Consider the following 19,084-nt stretch of genomic DNA (forward strand, 5'->3'; position numbering starts at 1 on the left):
AGCTTTTTGAATAATTATGTTTGCGGGAATGGAACAGGGCATTAGCAGAGATGAATTATCGCACATATGATACATCACTATGATGTCATATCAATTTTTATGACGTCATTCCTATTTTTTGACATTTTTTGGTTCACAACCCAGAGTTTTCATCGGATCTTCATGAAACTTGCGTGTATATGCAGAAAGCCCACGCGCAGGCAGTAACCATCTCCGATTTTGGAAATTCTTCCTCGAAAAAAAGTTGCCGTCATTATATCGCCGCTAATGGAAATCGCCTATACCATTATCTCCGAAACTAGGCAAGCTGTTTGAATTTTGTGTGTGGGAATCAAGCCGGGCATTAGCACGGATAATTTATCGCAAACCTGATACATCACAATGACGTCATATTCGTTTTCATGACATCATCATTAAGAGGACGAGGATCTTAGCTCATTTGAGCTTGTTATTATTCCACAACAGTAGGAACATCTCTAGAATAAAGCATGACAGACACGGAAGGAGCACCCACAGTCATATATCGTAATACCTTTCGGGGCAGGACACACAACCAACCACCACAGCCACGATGACAGAAGCAACAGCAAGAATAACAACGACGTGCTATATAAGGTCTTTTTTTTATTCTTTTTGCTTGTTTTACTTAATTTTACACTCTCATTGAGATGACACAGATAGATATGCAATATGTTTGTGAGGTGCAATCTGCGATAACAAGGAAATTTGACGCAGAAGGAGAGCATTCGGCCCATCATGCCTGAACTACACCATATTAAATAAATCCATCAAACTAATGACTATTTTATTGGTAGGTTGGAGGGGTGGGGGACTAGTGGGTATGAGAAAAGTGTGGCAGGCTCAGGGAACATCCCCAGGATGTTTAAAAAATAAACATGCGGGAATTATTTTTGCGGTTGTTAATGTTTTTGCAGTGTGGGTGAAGGCAGTTTTAGGGTGAAGAATGTCCAACACCGATCACACACTTTCCCTTGATGAGATCCTCTCACAGACATCACAATCAGCACATGTACACAAGCTACCTAGCAGTCCTGCCAATATCCCCATACCCTTCTATCTCCATAACTTCCAGGTACCTATCTAATTATAATTTCAACTTATCTCCTGTTTCTGCTGCCACCACCTTTCCAGGGAGACCATTGTATGCATTAACTACTCTCTGAGTAAAAGTCCCCTGCCTTGCTACCATCTTAACTCTCCTCTCCTTTACTCTCAGACTATGGCCCCTGGTCCTATCACTGTCTACTCTGTTAAATAATTCATCTGCACTTATTTTATCTATACTTTCATTATCTTAAACATCTCCATCATATCTCCTCGTAACCGCCTCCTTTCTAGTGTATAAAGCCCCGTCTCCTTCAGCCGCTCATCATAGCTAAGTCTCGCTTGGCCCAGAATCAATCTAGTTGCCCTGCGCTGAACCCTCTCTCTGGCATCTATTTCCTTCCTAAGTTTTGGTGACCAAAATTGTACACAATATTCTCGATGTGGTCTCACTAAATTCCTATACAATGTGAAGCCACCTTTTTTGATTTAAACTTGATCCCCCTCCGAATACAACCTAAAACACTGATAGGTTTACCTATAGCTGCCTGCCTGGCATTGTCCTGTCTCTGCTTACACCCCACCCCCCGCCCCACCACCACCCCGTATATATGACCTCCCCGTATATATGACCTCCCCCAGATCCTTCTCCTGTGTGACGTGCTCCAAAACTTTCCCATCCCCAACACCTTGTATTTGTTTACGTTACATGACATCTGCCAAATCTTTTGCCCAATCTATGCAAATAGCAATACTCTCCTGAATCTGATCACCACCCCCTCTCTGCTATCCACTTTACCTTCAAGCTTTGTGTCATCTGCAAATTTGAAACGCCTACTCTTCACTCCACTATCCAAATCATTGATGGAAATGATGAATTGTAATGGTCTGAGTACTGATCCCTGAGGGAGGCCGCAACTTACATCCTCCCAGCAAGACATCCTCCCACTCACAGCCACGCTTTGCTTCCTATCACTAAGCCAGTTTGCAATCCAATTAGCTACTTAACCAGCCACTTCACAAGCCCTCACTTTGGATACCAACCTCCTACATGGTACCTTATCAAATGCCTTCTTAAAGTCTAGATATACTCTGTCCACTGCCTTTCCATCATCCACCCAATCAGACACTGATTCATAAAACTCCATAAGGTTTGTTAAACAGGAAATACCTTTGGTAAACCCATGCTGACTACCTTTAATTAGTTTGTTTTTGTTTAAATGGTTCCTCATCCGGTCTTTAATTAATGCCTCCAACACCTTCCCCACAACTGAAGTCAAACTAACAGGTTTCTAGTTTCCCAATTCTTCTCTGGATCCTTTCTTAAATCATGGAGTTACATTTGCTACTCTCCAATCCTCCGGTACCTGTCCTGACTCCAGTGAGTTATTGAAAATATCCGTTGATATCTCGCTTACCTGCTCAGCCACCTCCCTCAATACTCTCGGGTGCATATTATCTGCCCCGGAACCTTATCTACTCTTAGATTTCCTCGCTGTTCCTTTACTTCCTCCACTCCAACCTGGATCTTCTGTAAAAGCCCTTTCTCACCTCCTCGATAGATACTCTCAGCTATTGGCAATTCTCCTGACTGTTCTTGTGTAAAAGTTGAAGCAAAATTCCTATTTAATAAGCCTGCCATCTCACTTTCATCACGAACCACTCTCCCGGTGCTATTCCTCATTGGGCCCACACTTGTCTGAAACTGTTCTTTACCTATTATTGACTTTAAAGAAAACCTTCATATTATGTTTAATTTTCATAGCCATGTCCTTCTCATATTCCCTTTTTGGCTTGCCAAGTTATTTTCTTAACTTGTCTCTGTTTACTCCTTCATAAATATAAAAACAAAAAGCAGTCCATGAAGCCGTGTGACTCCATGCCTATTACGTGCTGTTTGAACGTTAGTTGCAGACTGCACATACGTCTACTAATTACATGCTATTGGAATGCACCTTTCACAGTGAGGCCGTGTGACTATATGTCTATTAATTACGTACTATTGGAATGCACCTTTCACAGTGAGGCCGTGTGACTATATGTCTATTAATTACGTACTATTGGAATGCACCTTTCACAGTGAGGCCGTGTGACTATATGTCTATTAATTACGTACTATTGGAATGCACCTTTCACAGGGAGGCCGTGTGACTATATTTCTATTAATTACATGCTATTGGAATGCACCTTTCACAGTGAGGCCGTGTGACTATATGTCTATTAATTACATGCTATTGGAATGCATCTTTCACAGTGAGGCCGTGTGACTATATGTCTATTAATTACGTACTATTGGAATGCACCTTTCACAGTGAGGCCGTGTGATTATATGTCTATTAATTACATGTTATTGGAATGCACCTTTCACAGTGAGGCCGTGTGACTATATATCTATTAATTACTCACTGTTTGAACGTCAGTTGCACCCTGACTTCACACATTTACGTCTATTAGTTACGTACTATTGGAATGTACCTTTTGACCCTTTGGACTGCTGAGACCCCTTCGACTGTTGAAGACCCTTTAAGACCCCCAATTCCCTTCAGACCCTAAAAACTTCAAATACCCAGAGCACCCCAAAGAACCAAAAGACCCTGAGGACCCAAAAGATCTTTAAGACCCTTTCGACCACAAGGACCCAAAAGACCCCGAGGACCCAAAAGATCCTGAGGACTCAAAAGACCCCGAGGACCCACAAGACCCCAAAGACCCTTTTGACCATTTAGACCCTTTAAGACCCCTTTTACCTTTAAGACCCTTTCAACACTTTAGACGCCTTGAGATCGCTTCACTTTTTAGACCTTTTATACCCTTTTGACCCCGAGAAGCTTTAGACCTTTACACCTAAGTCCCTTTAGATCCCTTAGAGTAATTAGACCTTGACACCATTAGACCCCTTACAGCCTTTAGACAGGTTAGACCCTTGACCATTTCAAGGTTTAGACCACTTGGACCTTTTTATATTACAAATAAATATAATATCACCAATATTACAAATACATTTGCACGAAAAAATGTTTGTGTTGTGATTGGTGTAAATCATGACAACACAGCAAATCTGTAACATAAATCTCTGCAATGTCATGTGGGGAGGCGAGCATCGTGAGCCGATCCACACAGATGCTGATATAAATCTAACTGCAGTCCTCCAGTTCATAACTTTCGTAATAACTGTATGTGCCTCTAAATGGGTGTGGAGGTCTTCTGGGCTTATCCTTTCTCATCCAACAATGACCTCCTCAGGGTTGGATTCTTTCCATGCAGCAGAACATTTTAGTAGCCCATGCAGGTACCGAACCATACTGTTTTCCACTTGTTCTGCTCGGCCACATTTGGCTCAGTACCATCCTCCTCACCACCTTCAGCATGTTGGTTAGCCACTCGATCTTCGGATACAGGCAAATCTGAAGCGTCAGTCCGACTCATGACCCTCTGCTGGGTCAGATTGGTGGCAGTTGTGGAAATCACAATCCCATCTTGGTCTCTGTCTTGGGGTCTTACATTTTTTTGGGATGGGGTTACAGGCACCTGCAATGCCTGTTTCACCAGGACCTAAGGTACACCCAGGGATTTCACCAGGACGCCCGGGGATTTTTCCCCTCATGCTTGGTTCAGGTTTTTACATGCTCCCTTCTCAATCTGGTTTCTCATTGAGCCATATAAAATGCCTCCCCGCTATCCCAACGTGGTTTTACTCTTACCGGGACTTTTTCACATTGAAAGCAAAAGTGAAATGAGTACTTATTATGAAGCGAAACTCGGTGGAAAGTGTTGTGACTGAGGAGCCAATTTATGATAGTGATGGTACTGGCTTCACAGTTAAAGTAGCTGGTTCAAGATCTTAGGGTCTTGAGTTTGTGCCCCTGTCGTGCTATTTAAATAACACCAAGTGGGTTGATTCAGCCAATCATCCTTCCGAGGTTGGCAAAATGAGCACCAGCATACATTAGTTATACACTTACATATACTGTCAGGTCAGGTAAGGTTTGGGAGCATGCACCGACGGAGCGCGTCGCTGCATCCACTTTCCGCCAGTACACTAGAGGCCTCTGTCTGGCCATCCCCTAGGCAGATGCCTGGCCCATCCTCATCTCCTTCAGATGCTGATCAGCCTGCTGCAATCATGAGGCACGTGGTTGGCCCATTGGCCTCCTCCACGCACGAGGCTCCCTCACTGAGAGAATCTGGTGAGCAGGATCAGTGTCAGGACAACAAGCCACATATCTATGCAGCCACAGGGAACAAATCTCATTTGAGTCTCTCTCAGCAACCGCTCATTGGACACAAAGTCAGACTAGCAAAAGCCAAGGATTCTCAGAAGAGACCTGCTACCAAAGGAATTGTCTCCATCTCACATCCCTAGTCAGAGTGCAAGTCTCACATCTGTAGAGCAAGACTGGAAGCACCAAGGACCTGAAGACTGGAACTTTCGTCGGCCTGCCCAGATCCAGACAGCACCACACCCCATGATCCAGTGAATCCATGAATCCCCAGGCCTAACCCAGACATCTATTGACCTCTGGCTCACAGCCAGCAGAGACATGAATATCACTAACAAGGTAAGTAAATCTCTCCGTGATATAAACATCCTCACCACAAACAGGTACAGACAAGATAGCAGCATCCAAGGTGTCATTGAAAGCATGGTTCTTAGTTTTGACCAAGGAAACCCATAATCCCAACACCTCTAACTCCTCATTCAGCACCTTGAATGCCCCCAAAAGGATATCCAGAGTCTCCACAAAGATGACTGCATCGTCTGCGACATCAAAGTTTGAGAGCTTGACATTCCTTAATGATGCAACGCAACTTGATCTCTCCGACCACCTCCCCAGAATCCAGTCCATACAAGTGCTGAAAAGTGTGGGGGCAAGTACACACCCATGACAAACTCCATGAACAACTGCAAATAAGTCAGAAATGGTATCACCACATCTCACAGCACACTCAGTACCAGAGTATCGTTCAGACATCAGATTGATCAGTTTTGGGGAGACCCCGCGAAGACCAAGAATCCTTCAGAGGACATCCTGTTTCACTGAATCAAACACTTGACAGAGATCAACATAGGCTGCAAGGCAGCCCCTGCCAAAACTCTCATCTGCATTTAGTGAGGACCGGAATAGCAAGGATACGGTCAATCGTTGACCTCTTTGGTGTAAAACCTGACTGCTCTGCACACTGGTGCTCAAGCAGATGGTGGTGAACCCTATCAAGAATTATCTGAGCGAAAACCTTGCCCCGAACTGAGCAACGTCACCCCTCGGTCATTGTTGCAGTCCTAGCGATCACCCTTCCCTTTCCAGAGAGGGATAACAAGGCCCCTCTTCCAGTCAGTTGGGATGATGCCTGTATTCCAGGTGGAGCACAGAACTGCATGCAACGACACAAGTGCAGCAGTTCCACCAGCCTTGAGCAGTTCAGTTTGGATGCCACAGATCCCAGGAGCTTTATCCTATTTCAACCAGTTCACCATAGACTGTGTTTCCACAAATTAAGGTGAATCACAGTTGATTGGATGGTCAGCATTTGGAATAGTAACACCCCTGATATCCAGCTCAACAGCTGGTGGATCAGCCTGGTACAGCTGCTCAGAGTAACTGGCCCAATGGACCTTCACTTCAGACTCCTCTGTTAAGTGCCCACCACCCTCCGCTCTAACTGCAGTAAACCGAAGGACTGGCTTAGAGGAACGCAATGCGCAAATTCCCCTATAAGCAGGGCGAGAATCACTTGACCACAGGTGATGCTCTACCCCCTCACAAATTCCTCGCACATAGGCCTCCTTGTCCACCCTTTGTGCACACACAGTTTTACGCCTCAGCTCCCTGAACAGCTCAGCTCTGCCATTCAGCCTGGCCCTGCGACTCTGGTCAATGGTATCCAGTGTCCCTTGACAGACAAATCTCTTCTTTGCCCTCCGGTGAGTTCCAAGACATCCACCGGCAACATCAACGAGATCTTGAAGGCACTCCACAACTCTTCAGTCGATGTGCCAGTCGATGCACTGAAAATCCCCCAAGACTAGAAGAGTGTCTCGCCTGGGGCACTGATCACCCAAAGACTCGAGTGCGGCACAGAATGCGTCCTTCATGGTGCGAGCACTCGCCTCAGTCAGAGCACATGCGGAGACCAGGGAAAAAACACCCATGGAGTGACTAATCCTTTGTCTCATAATACGCTCATTCACTGGTGTTACTTCAATTGTCATTAGAGTCAGCTTATTGGACACAGCTACAGCAATTCCTTGGGCATGGTAATCATCAGAGCGACCAGACCGATAGTATGTGTAACCACCCACCATGGTCTTGCCACTATCTGGTCTCCCAACCCCAGAGTGCTGCAACAATGATGTTCAAACACTTGAGCTCAGATGATAACAGAGATCACCTTTCTTAGGGTTAGGACATTTATGGCACCAATTCGAAGGGGACTGCCTCAGGTTAAGCCAAGGAGACTGCCATCTGGTGGACGACACCTCAGCACCTCTCCACCACACACCACTGCAATCTGACACTGGATGTTTACTCCATGCTTTTCCTTCTACCATCAAGGAATTAGGGTCCCGAAGGCTTTTCCTCAATCCTGTCCTTGGGAGAGCTGCCCTGCGAGGGACAGAAGCACAGGAGTTACTCCCATGGAGTGGCTTTTCAGTTTTCTTTGTGTTTTTTGTATGTTTTGTGGAATGAAGTGTTTTATGGTGGCCAGAGTGAAAATCCTGCCACCAACTTCCTTAGAAAAAATAACCAAATTGCAGGAGGATGTCCACATACACAGTTGGCACTCGATATGGATGGCCGTTGGCTCACAAGGAACTCCTCTACCCTTTGACAGGTTTTGTTTTTAATCCTTCTGGGTGTACATATCCATACACCCTCCTCACTAGGAAACTTAGTGGGGGGGATGGTTTAGTCACTGACAACTGGACCTTGATACAGGTTAGTTCTGGTTTACATGGTACCTGTAGCAAGTCACAGATCTAATCTCACCTTGACCTGACATGTCATATAATGTATGATATATTTTAATTCGGATTCTAAAAAAAAAAAATTATCAGAAGAGCAACAAGTAGACAATTTGACAATAGTGATTTGTGCCATTATTTAAAATTCAACCTTAAAATTGAATGCAATTTTAACATCATTGAAAAGTATAAGGTTGACTTGATAAACAGAAAATGTTATTGTTATTTCAAAAAACAGTGTATCCTTGTTATTTCAGTTTGTGATTTTGAAATTCTTGTTGTCCACAGCCAAACTTCTCTCAGTTAACACCTCCAGCAATGATGGAGCCACCACCCACCTTTCAGTTGCTGCAGGGTGGCCCTACCATGCCTGCAATTGTTCTTGAAACGCCAGCATTTGCTTCAAATCCCACTTCTGACACCAGTATGGAAAAGATGACCCTTGAAATGTCACGTGATCTCGCAAGCTCATCAGAAGAGCTGGCAAAGCTCGGGCACTCTTCAGAAAGTGAAGATAATGCAAGTGATTGTGGTGAGGGCTTCCCACCTTGTCCCAAAGGGGGCTCATCATCTGATATCTGCTGCCGATTTAGCATGATTGACATGTCTGCTCCATTAAGTGAGTTTATTTTTTATTTTGTCATTCTATTTCTCTCTCTCTTTCCTAACATTATCTTATTAGCCCTCTCACTTTTAATATGCATGTCACTTGCATCGCTGTGTTGCCACTTTGCAACTCTCTTTTGATATCTATTTTGCTGCCTGTTCTTTTCCTTGAAATCTCATGTTCTGTCTGTTCTATCTGTCCTTTACAGAAAACATAAGTGAAGTACAAATACTACGTTCATAATTTTGGAAAGCGTCTTTAATCTTTATTGCTTTATCTCGACGGGGAGCATAAATTCACAGAAGATAAATGCAAAAATAGGAATATTTCACACCTGACCCCCTTCCTTGGTATAATATATACATTCCCCTTTGCAGCTGACATTTCACCAGGTCGGACTTCACTTCATCGGCGAACATACAGTGAGAGTAATCTCCTAAGAGACTATGGTGGGATTTCAGCAGCGAGTGGGAATTCGAGTGCTGGTGGTGATGCAAGCAGGAAGGATGACTGGAGCATAGTGTCTCCTCAAGGCACGTGTCGTCAGGACTTATCTCACAAGGCGACAAATGATAATGGATGGGCGTGGGACCGTCATGGCTTGCATCCACCATTCTTCCGCTTCCGAAAGGTAAGCAATTTTTTTGTTGTTTGTATACCTTGGTCGAGGCTCGTATGAGAGCTAACACACAACTCACAGCAAGGAGGCATGAGACAAGAGAGGCGGGAGTAGAAGGGACAAAACAGTGGGGAACAGACACATTAGGTGAACTGTGGAAGGGAGAGGGATGGGGATGGGACGGGGAACATGGCGAAGAGAAGATGGACATTACAGGGACTTTCAGGAAGGAAAGCAGGTGAATTGAAAGAAGTGGGCTTGGGTGGATTATCGGGGGTAGAAAAGATCGAGGATTTGGATGGGGGAAGATAAGAGGTGGTGGTGAACAGCTGTTTTGAAAGCCTGGAGGGAAGAATGGGAAAGAATAGAGTGAGGAAGTTTATTCCAAAGGCGGGAAAAAAGAGGAATGAAAGAGTGAAGATGAGCAGTGATTCGTGATTTTGGTAGTTTTACCAGAAGGGGGTTGTTGGCGGACCTTGAGCGCCCTGTGGAAATGTGGTGGAGACAAATCGCAGAGAGAGCAGGGGGGGGCAAGGCTGGAGAGGAGTCGGTAGAAGACAGAAAGACCACCGACCAACCTGCGGTGATTGAGTGAGAGGCCCAAAGACTCAGCTTCATTGCGGGAGATGCCAATGATCTTAAAAGCCCTGGTTTCGACAGCGTGAAGCCGAGAAAGGTGGGAGGCAGGAGCACCAGCCCAGAGGGGAGAGCAGTACTCCATCAGGCTATGGACAAAAGCTTTGTAAGTGGTCAGGAGCTCAAGAGGGCCGAGGAAGGACTTTGCACGACGGAGGGTTCCCAGTCGGCAACTGGCCTTTGAGGCGAGGTTGGAAATGTGACTTTCATGGCAGATAGTGAGACCCAGAAGCTTGAAAGAAAAGACTTCTTCCAGAGGATTGTTGAGAAAGTGGATGGGGGGGGGGTTCTAAACGGTCCTTTCGAGGAGACATAGTGAGAGTGTGAGATTTGTCTGGATTGAAAGACATGTTCCACGTGTTGGACCAGTTTGTGATTTTATCCAGATCTGCAGTGAGCGAAGAAGCTGCTGCTTGCCGGTCTGAGGGATGACAGATGGTACGGCAGAGGGTGGAGTCGTCAGCAAAGAGAAATAGAGGATTTTCCAGAGAGTCCGAGAGATCATTGATGAAAACCAGAAAAAGAACAGGGCCCAGAACGCTACCTTGAGGAACTCCAGCCTGCACAGGGAGAGGGGATGAAAGAACTCCATTTCGGGCCACACGATGACTGCGACAGGAGAGGAAGTCTGCGAGCCATGAGTGGAGATGGCCTTGAATACCATGGGAAGAGAGTTTGGTGACTAGTGCAGTGTGCCAGACTGTGTCAAAAGCACGTGATATGTCCAGGGATACGGCTCGGATTTCCTGTCTGGCATTGAGGACCTCCATACATTGATGGGAGAGCAGAAGCAGCATATCCAGGGTAGAGTGACCTTGTCTGAAACCAAATTGATGATTGGAAATCAAGCCATTGGAGAAGAGGAAGGATTTCATGTCTGAAGTGATGATGGATTCCATCACCTTGCTGATGATTGGGAGTAGGCTGATTGGTCTGTAGTTACAGGGATCTGTTTTTGCACCTTTTTTATGCAGGGCAGTGATGTTAGCAGATTTCCAAGCAGATGGCAGATGACCTTGGGCAAATGAGAGGGTGAATAGAACAGAGAGAGAGGGTGAGCAAGAGCAGAAGAGCAGGCTTTGAGGACACGTGGGCTGATGCCATCTGGACCGGTTGCAGAATCTGACTCGAGGTTTGAAAGCAAGCTCTCCACCTTGTCAGGAGAAAAGGATACAGAGTCCAGGGACAGTTGGGTGCGACTGGGTAAAGTGGGTAGAGATAGTGATGGGTTTAGGACACAAGATTTAGCTGCAAACACTGAGTTTAGACATTCAGCTTTATCACGTTTGGAATCAGCAGTGCGGCCATTTGAGGTGAGGGAGGGGATGGAGGGGGAACATACACCAGAAACAGATTTGATTAAACGCCACCAGGATTTTGAGGAGGGAGAGAGGTTTGAGGGAGCAATTGGAGAAAGCTGCCTAAAATACTGACTCATTGAATTATTTATTATGTAGTTTTATGTCCTTGTTGAAGTTGACTGTTCTTCCAATGTTAATTGATTGACAATTTTGAATTTATATGGTCAATGAACAGTGTAAAAGGGATACATTTCCCACCAGAAGGAAAACCAAAATGTACAAAGGGGCTGTAATGTACAGTCCTTTGTTGCGCTCATGGTACTTTTCTTGTATTTGTCTGAGCTCAAATACCATGTCAATCATACCTCTGCTCTAAAGCCACACTGACTCTTTCAGAGGACCTCTTTTGCTATGGCAGGAACAAGCCTGTTCAGGAGGATTCTAGACAAAACCTTCCCAGCAGTGGAAAGAAGGGTGATCCCATGGAAGTTGGAACAGTCCAACTTGTCTCCTTTGTTTTTATACTGGATGATGATCACTGCATCATGCAGATTTTGTGGAATTTTACCTTGCACCCAGCAGACTACAAATAGTTTGTGAAGCTTGAAGTGTAGTACAGCACCGCTATATTTCAAAGCTTCGGCTGGAATTCCATCAATTCCAGGGCTTTGTTGCTTTTCATCAGATTGATAGCAGTGGTAGTTTCTTGCAGTGTGGGGCACTCGTAGAGTTCAACCTTGACAGGCAGTTGAGGAATGCGATTGATGGCACTCTCATGTACTGTTCGGTCAGCACTGAGGAGGGTATGAAAGTGCTCTGACCAGTGATCCAAGACAGTCTTTGTCAGTGTGTATGGTTTGACCATCAGAGCTCCTCAGAGAGCTTTGAATCTGGAAGGTGTGGCATAGACAGATTTTAATGCTTCATAGAAGCTTCTGGTATCATCAATGTCAGGATACATTTGGGTTGTTTCTGCAAGATTAGTCCACCAGTCATTTTGGAGGTCACTCAGTGTTTGTTGGAGGATGTTGCATGCATGGCAATTGGTCATCTTCCTTTCTGCTGAGTTGGCTATGTGAGAATGGCTTAGTAAGTGACCTTTTCTTTGTAAGGCTTGGATTTCTTGGTCGTTTTTATCAAACCAGTACCGGTTAAGCTGCTGGTCCCGATGACCTATTTATTTGTATCGAGACTTACTGATTTAATTTTTTTCCAAAGCTCATCAGATGAGGTCTCTGCTGCTTGGGTTTGGGTTTCAAGCTTTAATTGAAGAGTTGTTTGAAACTTTTGTCTGCATTGAAGGTTTTGCAGTTTGGAAACATCCAATTTAATTGGGGGTTTAAAACCTCCATGCTTGGGCTGGGGCTCGAAGTGAAAGGACAATTTAGAGCAGATGAGCTGGTGCTCAGTATGGTAGTCAGCACTATGCATGACTCTGATGTGCAGGACAACCCCAAGGTCCTGCAGGTACACCAAGACGTAATCTATGAGGTGCCAATGCCTGAAGCAGGACTGCATCCAAGTTGTCTTGCAGGTCTTTCTGCTGAAATTGGGTATTGGTTATTGAAAGCTGTCTCTCCGCACAGAGTTACAATAGAAGGCGGCCATTGTTGTTGCAGTTTCCAATACCATGTTTTCATTGCACATTTTCCATGCTTGATGATCACACCCAACTCTTGCATTGAAATCACAATCTTCTCCTTTGTGGGTGATTTCTGAATTAGGTCTCAGAGTTCATGATATAATTTGTTTTTCTCATGCTGTTCTACCTGAACGGTTTGAGCATATACACTGATGATAGTGGCATATTCTTGGTCCTGTAGAGGAAGGAGTAGAGAGATTATTCGATCAGAATGCCAATTGGTAGACTTTGCAGGTTGGAGGTAATTTAATTCTTCACCATAAAGCCCACACCTGAGAGGCGCCACTCTGCCTGCAATATTCATTTACTTAATAATGCATTCACGTTCTAATTGTACATACTTAATAGACATACTCACCTCTTGATAAATGGAGGTATAAATCAAGCAAGACAGCCAGCAAGCAAAATCAGTTTTATATTTGACATTGTCACATGGATAACTTCACCGAACATGGTAAATTACAGTACAGGCAGTAAACCGCAACTCAGGGACCTAACGATCCTACTGAAAGCCAAAACGTTTTTAAGTTACCAATGAGCTGAAAGTGAGTGGTTTCTACCCCCAGCTTAAGCCCTGTCACACCTTGACGATTTAGCCAGTGTATGGCAACGTATCAAAATTGATCTAAAACGCTGGCGTATGCTGAACTATTGATGTTTTTTTTCAGTTTTGGGCGTATATTAACGAGTTGGATGTATGCATAACGTATTAGTAATGTACACAGAACGTTTCGATAACTTATAGATAACTTATACCAACGAATGCTTAGCGTGTTGTCGGCGTTCACAACTTATGCCCAACGATAGTCTAACTTATGCATAGCACACGGCAGAGTATCGCCGACAATCGTGTGGCATAGCCTATTAAAAAGCTGCAGCTCGACGATTCAAATCATAACCGCACTAGAAATCGAAGTGTCAATATCACTGTCATGCCGAAGAAAAAAAAACAAAAAATAAACATGGACTCTGGAACACTGACGGGTTCCTCCTGTGAAGCCCATTTTTATATACCAATTCCCCTAAACGCTGCCAATACGCCAATATACGGTAGCTGTAAGTTAGAAACACGTTCAGTAAGTTTTGTGGTTGTCCAGAAGACGTCAAATACGTCTACATACGTCAATATGCATTGGAGATACGTTACACATAGGTTCAAAGCACATTACTCATAGGTAAAAAATAAGTTTCGGGTACGCCAGACATTACCTTGACGTATTTCGACTTATGAGTAACTTACAAGTAACGTGTGTCGACGTGTGTCAACGGTCGCGTAACGTGCCTACAACTTATGGCCAGCGTATGCGGAACGTGGGAGTCATACGCTGGCATACGTCGGAAAATTTTAAGCATGCACAAAATTTGTCGACGAGTTCAGCATACTACGACGTATGCCAGCGTGCTTCAGCGTGCTCTTAACATATTCAAAACTTACCCATAACGTATTCGACGTGTGCCAGCGTATTCGCCAAATTTTTCACACGTCGGCATACGCTGGCTAAAACGTCAAGGTGTGACAGCCCTTTTAGAATAGGCTGCGGTCCTGCCTGGGTCGAGATTCAAACCCAGTTGATAGAGCTCAAAGGCGAGTGTGCATAAATGTAGGCAACCCCGTCAGCAAATATAAATTTCGAGATTCGAGCCCATCACTATAGGAAGTAAAGGCCCGGTCACACCTTGACGTTTTAGCCAGCGATGGCAACGTATTAAAATGTATGTAAAACGCTGGCTGACGTTGAACTTTTGATGTTTTTTTTTAAAGATTCGGACGTATTCATAACGAGTTGGTCGTATGCATAACATATTAGTAATGGACACAGAACGTTTCGTTGTGTTATAGATAACTTATACCAACGAATGCTGAACCTGTTGTCGGCCTACACAAACGATGCCCAACGATAGCCTAACTTAGGCATAGCGCGTTGCACGCATCGCCGACGATGTCGTGACGTAGCCTATTAAAAGGCTGACGCACAACGATTCGAATCATAACTGCCGTAGAAATGGAAGTGTCAACATCGCGGTCACACCTTGGCGATCTTGCCAGTGTATGCCGACCTAAGAAAAATGTGTCTAAAACGTTGGGGCACGTCAAATACGGTATGAGTAAGTTTGGTATACGTGAGTACAACGCTAAAGTACGCTATCATACGTCGTAGTAAGTAGAGTACGTCAAGAAATTTTAAACATGTTCAAAATTTTACGACGTACTCGGCGTATGACACACGTTCCGCATGCGATGGGGATAAGTTTTACACACGATATGTGGACGCTTACGCACGTCCACAAAGGCTACTTATAAGCTACTCATAAGTCGAAACACGTCGCGGTAATGTCTTTTTTACGCGAAACTTATTTCTAACTTATGTTTGACGTGCTTTGAACCAATTCTTTACGTAGTCCCAACACACATCGACGTATGTAGACGTATTCCAATGACGTCTTCCGGTCGACAAAAAAAAATGAACGTGTTTCTAGCTTACAACTGCCATATAAAGACGTGTTCCCAGCGGTTTTGGGAATTGGTATATAAAAATGGTGTTCATAAAAGGGGAACCCAACAGTGTTTTCGAGTCCTTTTTGAGTCGATGTCCATGTCAGCAGTAACAGTATCAGTATCAGTATCAGTATTAGTATTAGTATTAGTAGTAGTTTGTTCATGTTGGCAGTAGTAGGTGAGTATGAGGGGGAGGGTGTGGGTTATGATGGATCGTCCTTGCGTCCGCGTGTCCACGGGTAGGTTCATAGGCTGCCACTCAACGATTTAAATGGCTGCATCTCCACTATTGAAAGTAGACGCTTGCGCTCAACAATTGGATTTTTTTTACACTCAACGACTTTTAAACGGTACCACTCAGCTAGTTTCATTGTTTACAATGAACGATTTAAATTGCTGTCACTCGCCTTTGTTTTTTGACGCTGGGGTTTGGAAATTTGAAGCGTTTCTTCTGAACGTGTTAAAACGCTCAAACTCGACTATTTTAAATAGACGCTGCCGATGGACAATTGGAATCATAGCCAAGCTAGACATCGAAGTGTGAACATCCTCGTCATGCCGAAGAAAAGTTTGAAGAATGCTGCAAATAAGTGTCCTGGCCGTGGCCGTGGACGCTGACGCAAGTATGATCCATTATACCGACGTCTTTCAGCCTATGAGTAACTTAAAAGTAACGTCTGTCGATGTGTGGCAACGATCGCGTAACGTGCCAACAACACGTTAATCATAGGTTAGAAATAAGTTTCGGGTACGCTAAACATTACCTCGGCGTGTCTCCACTTATGATTAACTTACAAGTAGCATGTGTTGACGTCTGTCAACGATCGCAGACCGTGCATACAACTTGTGGCCAGCGTAGCGGAACGTGTGAGTCATACTCCGGCATACGTCGTGAAATTTCAAGCATGAAAAAATTTGAGGACAACCAAAAAGTACAACGTTTAAAGCCAACGTACAACGACGTATGGCAGTGTTTTTCAGTGTGCTCTCAATGTTATCAAAACTTACCCATAACGTATTCAACGTGTGCCAGCGTTTTAGAAAAAAAATTCAAAAATCGGCATACGTTGGCTAAAACGTCAAGGTGTGACCGGGCCTTAAGTGTCACACCAGCTATCGCTGCATGCATGCTCACCAACAAGATATGCCTGTCATACATTATACTGTATGTGGTCCTGTTATCCCCCGGTTAACGTCGGGGATGCGTTTCTGAAAGGTGCCACAGATATCGACACAATGTAAATCAAAGCAATTTTTCCTATAATAATTAATGAAGTAAAATGGATGGGGAGGTGGGGGGATGTGTTCCTCACGTCACCACTTCACCGATTATATTTTGCTTTTTACCTATGATACTACTCCTTGTTTTTGGTTAATCACAGTTATATTCAAATACACATAAATATAATATAAAATAAAAATAACAATTATCAGACATCTATAATAATAAGTGTGTGTGTGTGTGTGTGTGTGTGTGTGTGTGTGTGTGTGTGTGTGTGTGTGTGTGTGTGTGTGTGTGTGTGTGTGTGTGTGTGTGTTGTCTCCTCCATAACTGCAAAACCATGAAACCTAGTGGCCCAAAACCTTGCTGCTTTATTAAGGGAACTCCAAGGGAGTGCATGAAGAAAGCTGGGTGTTTGAGTAAAATTAAAAAAAAAACCCTTTTGAAGATAAAGTTTGGAGGTGTTCAACACAAAAAACAACAACAATAATAATAATAATGATAATAATAATAATAATAATAATAAGCTGAAAAGATTAGAAAGTGTCAAAATGTGGAGTGAAATCTGAAAATTTGAAGAGATTAGCAATTCTTACAACTAAGTGTATTTATTTAAGTGACTGTCATCTGGCATCCCTCATTTTGCACTGTTGTCTAAATTCATCTATATACAGTATATAAAGTTGAAAGTGTGTCTGCGTGTCTGTGTGTCTGTGTGTTTCTCTGTGACCTATGCACGCAAAAAGTACTGGACTGATCCTCACGAAACTTCACATGCTGACAGAACATGTACCCGGGAGTGTCCCGATGTAAAATAATTGTACTTCCAACTTCCGGTTTCCGAATTATGACGTCATCACCTGATTTCGTAACGTTAATTTTTCAAGTTCAGCTGAATGACATGGGGCCAATGCCATATACAACATATCTAACATATGATTTTAAGTTTTTGTTTGTCTGTTTGTTTGTTTGTTTGTCTGCACGCGCTAATCTCCTGAAAGGTGAAAGATAGGAGCTAACTACTGAAAAAAAATGTCGGGACGGGCCACGGGAAGGTTATAGGCTATGTGGCAAGGCCCCTCGGCCGGGGGGGGGGTGTTTCCCCCTCACCAACCCCCTTAGCCTATGACTGCCATGGCCCAATAGGGAACTGATACTGTGCTCGCGTCAGACATATGTATAGAAGATTAAATTCATTCAAAAAGAACCCGGGCAGCACTGGGTACATTCACCTAGTATGTCCATATGATAGGGTGTCACTTTACTGGGGCCTGCGATACTTGTAGAAAACCTGAAGATTTTAATCATCTGTGGTTAAAATTCCCTCCACATGATGGACCCAGATTGAGTCTATTTCAACTTATTAAAGAGGTGGGGATTGGCGTGTCAGATCTGCCAAAGGTTTTCGGCCATTTGAACCAGAAACATTCTCGACTCTATAAGGATGTTCTGAGACTTTTAAAAGAGAGTGTGAAATCCATATAGTATTGCATTCACTGATGTTATGTCTGGGTGTGTGGCACATATAGACCCATGCGGCTCTGAAAACGCCATAAATCTTAAAAAGAAGAAGACGATCCCTTCTTCTCCATATACAGAGAAGAGATGGGTGTAATTTGCGAGCAACTAGTGGTATCTTGAGAGAGACCTGCGATACCTCCCAACGGTGTTCACACACATCTTTTTAGGACGTTAACGACGTGGTATTATGAACGCAGTTCGTGCCGAGTGAGCGATGTCGTATTTCTGCCAATTGAATGATGTGGTATTACGTATGCAGTTCAGTCAACTGCACTACATTACAGTGTTGATCCATGGGCAAAAAAGTGTAAAATAATTTTATAAATGATGTCATCGACTTTAATTGAATACTTTTATTCTGCTATTTTGACTCCCATTTCAGTTCCGCTGCAGCTTATAACACGACCATGATTGCTTCCATTAGGTATGTCACATAACGTGTAAAATCATTTTTAAAAAATTACGTGGTGTAAAGTAACTTTCTAAAACTTGTCGCTGTGTATGACATCATTGACTTTAATTGAATGCTTCTATTCTGATAAGTGGTTTTAAAATAATTTATTTGTGGGAGTCAGGAGGAAGGGTGTGGGAGGAGGGAGGAGAAGTGGGGTGGGAGAAGGAGGGGAATGGGTGTGGAGTGTGGTGCGAGTCCAGATGAAGAGGAAGGGTGGGGAGGGAGGGAAAGGGTGGGTTTACATAGGAGGAGGTGGGAGGAGAAGGGGTGGGTGAGAGGCTGGAGGGAGGGGCGTGGGTAGGAAGAGGCATGGGGAGGAGTGGGATGAGGGACCAAGCATTGTCCAGCAATGCTGCGAACCTTTGCTAGTATTTAAATAAAAATAAAGAAAATATTTTGGAGTTTGAATTTTTCTTACCTTCGATACGTTTCTGGAAGTGGTTGACCAAGTCACGACTTGCAATGAACATCGGCATCTTTATTGATTGTACGCACTGCAGTCAGAGGAAAACTTAATGACCCGGAAACATCAACTGCATGTTTCCCGGCATCAATT

General features: G+C 44.0%; 1 protein-coding gene across 8 annotated transcripts in view; it reads left to right on the forward strand.

Moving 5' to 3' along the window:
* The window catches only part of RGS3 (regulator of G protein signaling 3), a 276,636-nt gene that overhangs the window by 208,440 nt on the left and 49,112 nt on the right, over window positions 1-19,084 (forward strand). For 7 of the 8 annotated variants that reach the window (XR_015051183.1, XM_085854602.1, XM_085854603.1 and 4 more), the window contains 2 exons: window positions 8,318-8,648; window positions 9,014-9,267. Coding sequence is in view for 7 of the 8 variants with exons in the window: in XM_085854602.1 (XP_085710728.1) it covers window positions 8,318-8,648; window positions 9,014-9,267 (585 nt within the window). In the remaining variant the exon portion in view is untranslated. The remainder of the gene's footprint in view (window positions 1-8,317; window positions 8,649-9,013; window positions 9,268-19,084) is intronic. The other variant, XM_085854601.1, reaches the window with a different exon arrangement.

The sequence above is a fragment of the Eptatretus burgeri genome, chromosome 14 (assembly GCF_056783735.1).
Source record: "Eptatretus burgeri isolate ZD-2024b chromosome 14, Ebu_testis_v1, whole genome shotgun sequence".
Classification (NCBI taxonomy): Eukaryota; Metazoa; Chordata; class Myxini; order Myxiniformes; family Myxinidae; genus Eptatretus; species Eptatretus burgeri.